At 12.7% G+C, this 332-nt stretch overlaps 1 protein-coding gene across 1 annotated transcript; it reads left to right on the top strand.

Annotated features, from left to right (window-relative positions):
- Window positions 1-271: 271 nt before the first annotated feature.
- Window positions 272-317, top strand: PGSY75_0018000 (putative 60S ribosomal protein L6; the record flags this gene model as incomplete). Its single annotated transcript, XM_018783320.1, has 1 exon — window positions 272-317. A coding segment is annotated over one exon (46 nt), but the record flags the coding sequence as incomplete, so codon positions are not given.
- Window positions 318-332: the final 15 nt, after the last annotated feature.

Here is a 332-nt window from a genome sequence, read left to right on the forward strand (position 1 = left end):
AAAAAAAAAAAAATAATAAATTAATAAAATAATAAAAAAATTTTTCAATGCTTTTAATGAATTTCTTTTTTTTTTAAATATAATATAAAAAAAAAACAAAAAAAAAAATTAAAGAAGTTATACCTTTATTTGAAAGGAATAAAAAAGTTTTCAACATTTTGAAAATAAAGATAGAAGAAATATAAACAATAATTTACTTTTTTTTTTTTTTAATTTATAATTAGAAATTTTATTATTTTATTTTTTTTTTGTTTATATATATTTATAAAAAATGAAAACCATAGTATCAACACAAAAAGTATTAATTCCTGAAGGAGGTATGTGAAAGAAAA

The sequence above is a fragment of the Plasmodium gaboni genome, assembly GCF_001602025.1.
Source record: "Plasmodium gaboni strain SY75 chromosome Unknown, whole genome shotgun sequence".
NCBI lineage: Eukaryota > Apicomplexa > Aconoidasida > Haemosporida > Plasmodiidae > Plasmodium > Plasmodium gaboni.